Genomic DNA, 601 nt, shown 5'->3' with positions numbered 1-601 from the left:
GCTAATAAACAGGAAGTACAGCATGTAGTCGGAGGGATCCTTCTTAAACCAGTTAGCTAATAAACAGGAAGTACAGCATGTAGTCGGAGGGATTCCTCTTAACAGAAATAAATTGGCTTTAGGTGAGGCGCTGACTAACGGAAGACCAACTATACAGATGAAAACCAGAACACACTCTTCTTATAGTAACTCAGAACCCAGAGTTCTTCATGGCCAGGTCGATTCTCTTCAGTAACGTGTTAAGGTATAACTCCAGGCCCCTACTAGTAAATGCCAGTGATGCATAATGTGGTTTATAATAGGATGGCTATCTGTAATTGCTTCCACTCACCTGTTCCAACGATGCGCGGGTCAGCAAAGTGCTTAGCGAGGATAGCAGCGAGTTGAGTGAGGGTGTCCTCGTAGCCTGGGGAAAAGACAACAGTCAACAAACATCTCTCCTGGTTGCTGTATTTCTGCATGCTCTTTAGGGCTCTAAGCCGGGTTGCTGTATTTCTGCATGCTCTTCAGGGCTCTAAGCCGAGTTGCTGTATTTCTGCATGCTCTTCAGGGCTCTAAGCCGGGTTGCTGTATTTCTGCATGCTCTTCAGGGCTCTAAGCC

General features: G+C 46.4%; 1 protein-coding gene across 1 annotated transcript in view; it reads right to left on the bottom strand.

Annotated features, from left to right (window-relative positions):
• The window catches only part of LOC112070933 (E3 ubiquitin-protein ligase RNF123), a 119,513-nt gene that overhangs the window by 18,007 nt on the left and 100,905 nt on the right, over positions 1-601 (bottom strand). Inside the window, exon 25 of the mRNA XM_070439182.1 lies at positions 332-406. Coding sequence (XP_070295283.1) covers positions 332-406 — 75 coding nt within the window. The remainder of the gene's footprint in view (positions 1-331; positions 407-601) is intronic.

The sequence above is a fragment of the Salvelinus sp. IW2-2015 genome, unplaced genomic scaffold (genome assembly GCF_002910315.2).
Source record: "Salvelinus sp. IW2-2015 unplaced genomic scaffold, ASM291031v2 Un_scaffold1462, whole genome shotgun sequence".
Lineage (NCBI taxonomy): Eukaryota > Metazoa > Chordata > Actinopteri > Salmoniformes > Salmonidae > Salvelinus > Salvelinus sp. IW2-2015.
This window is presented reverse-complemented; position numbering and strand designations above follow the sequence as displayed.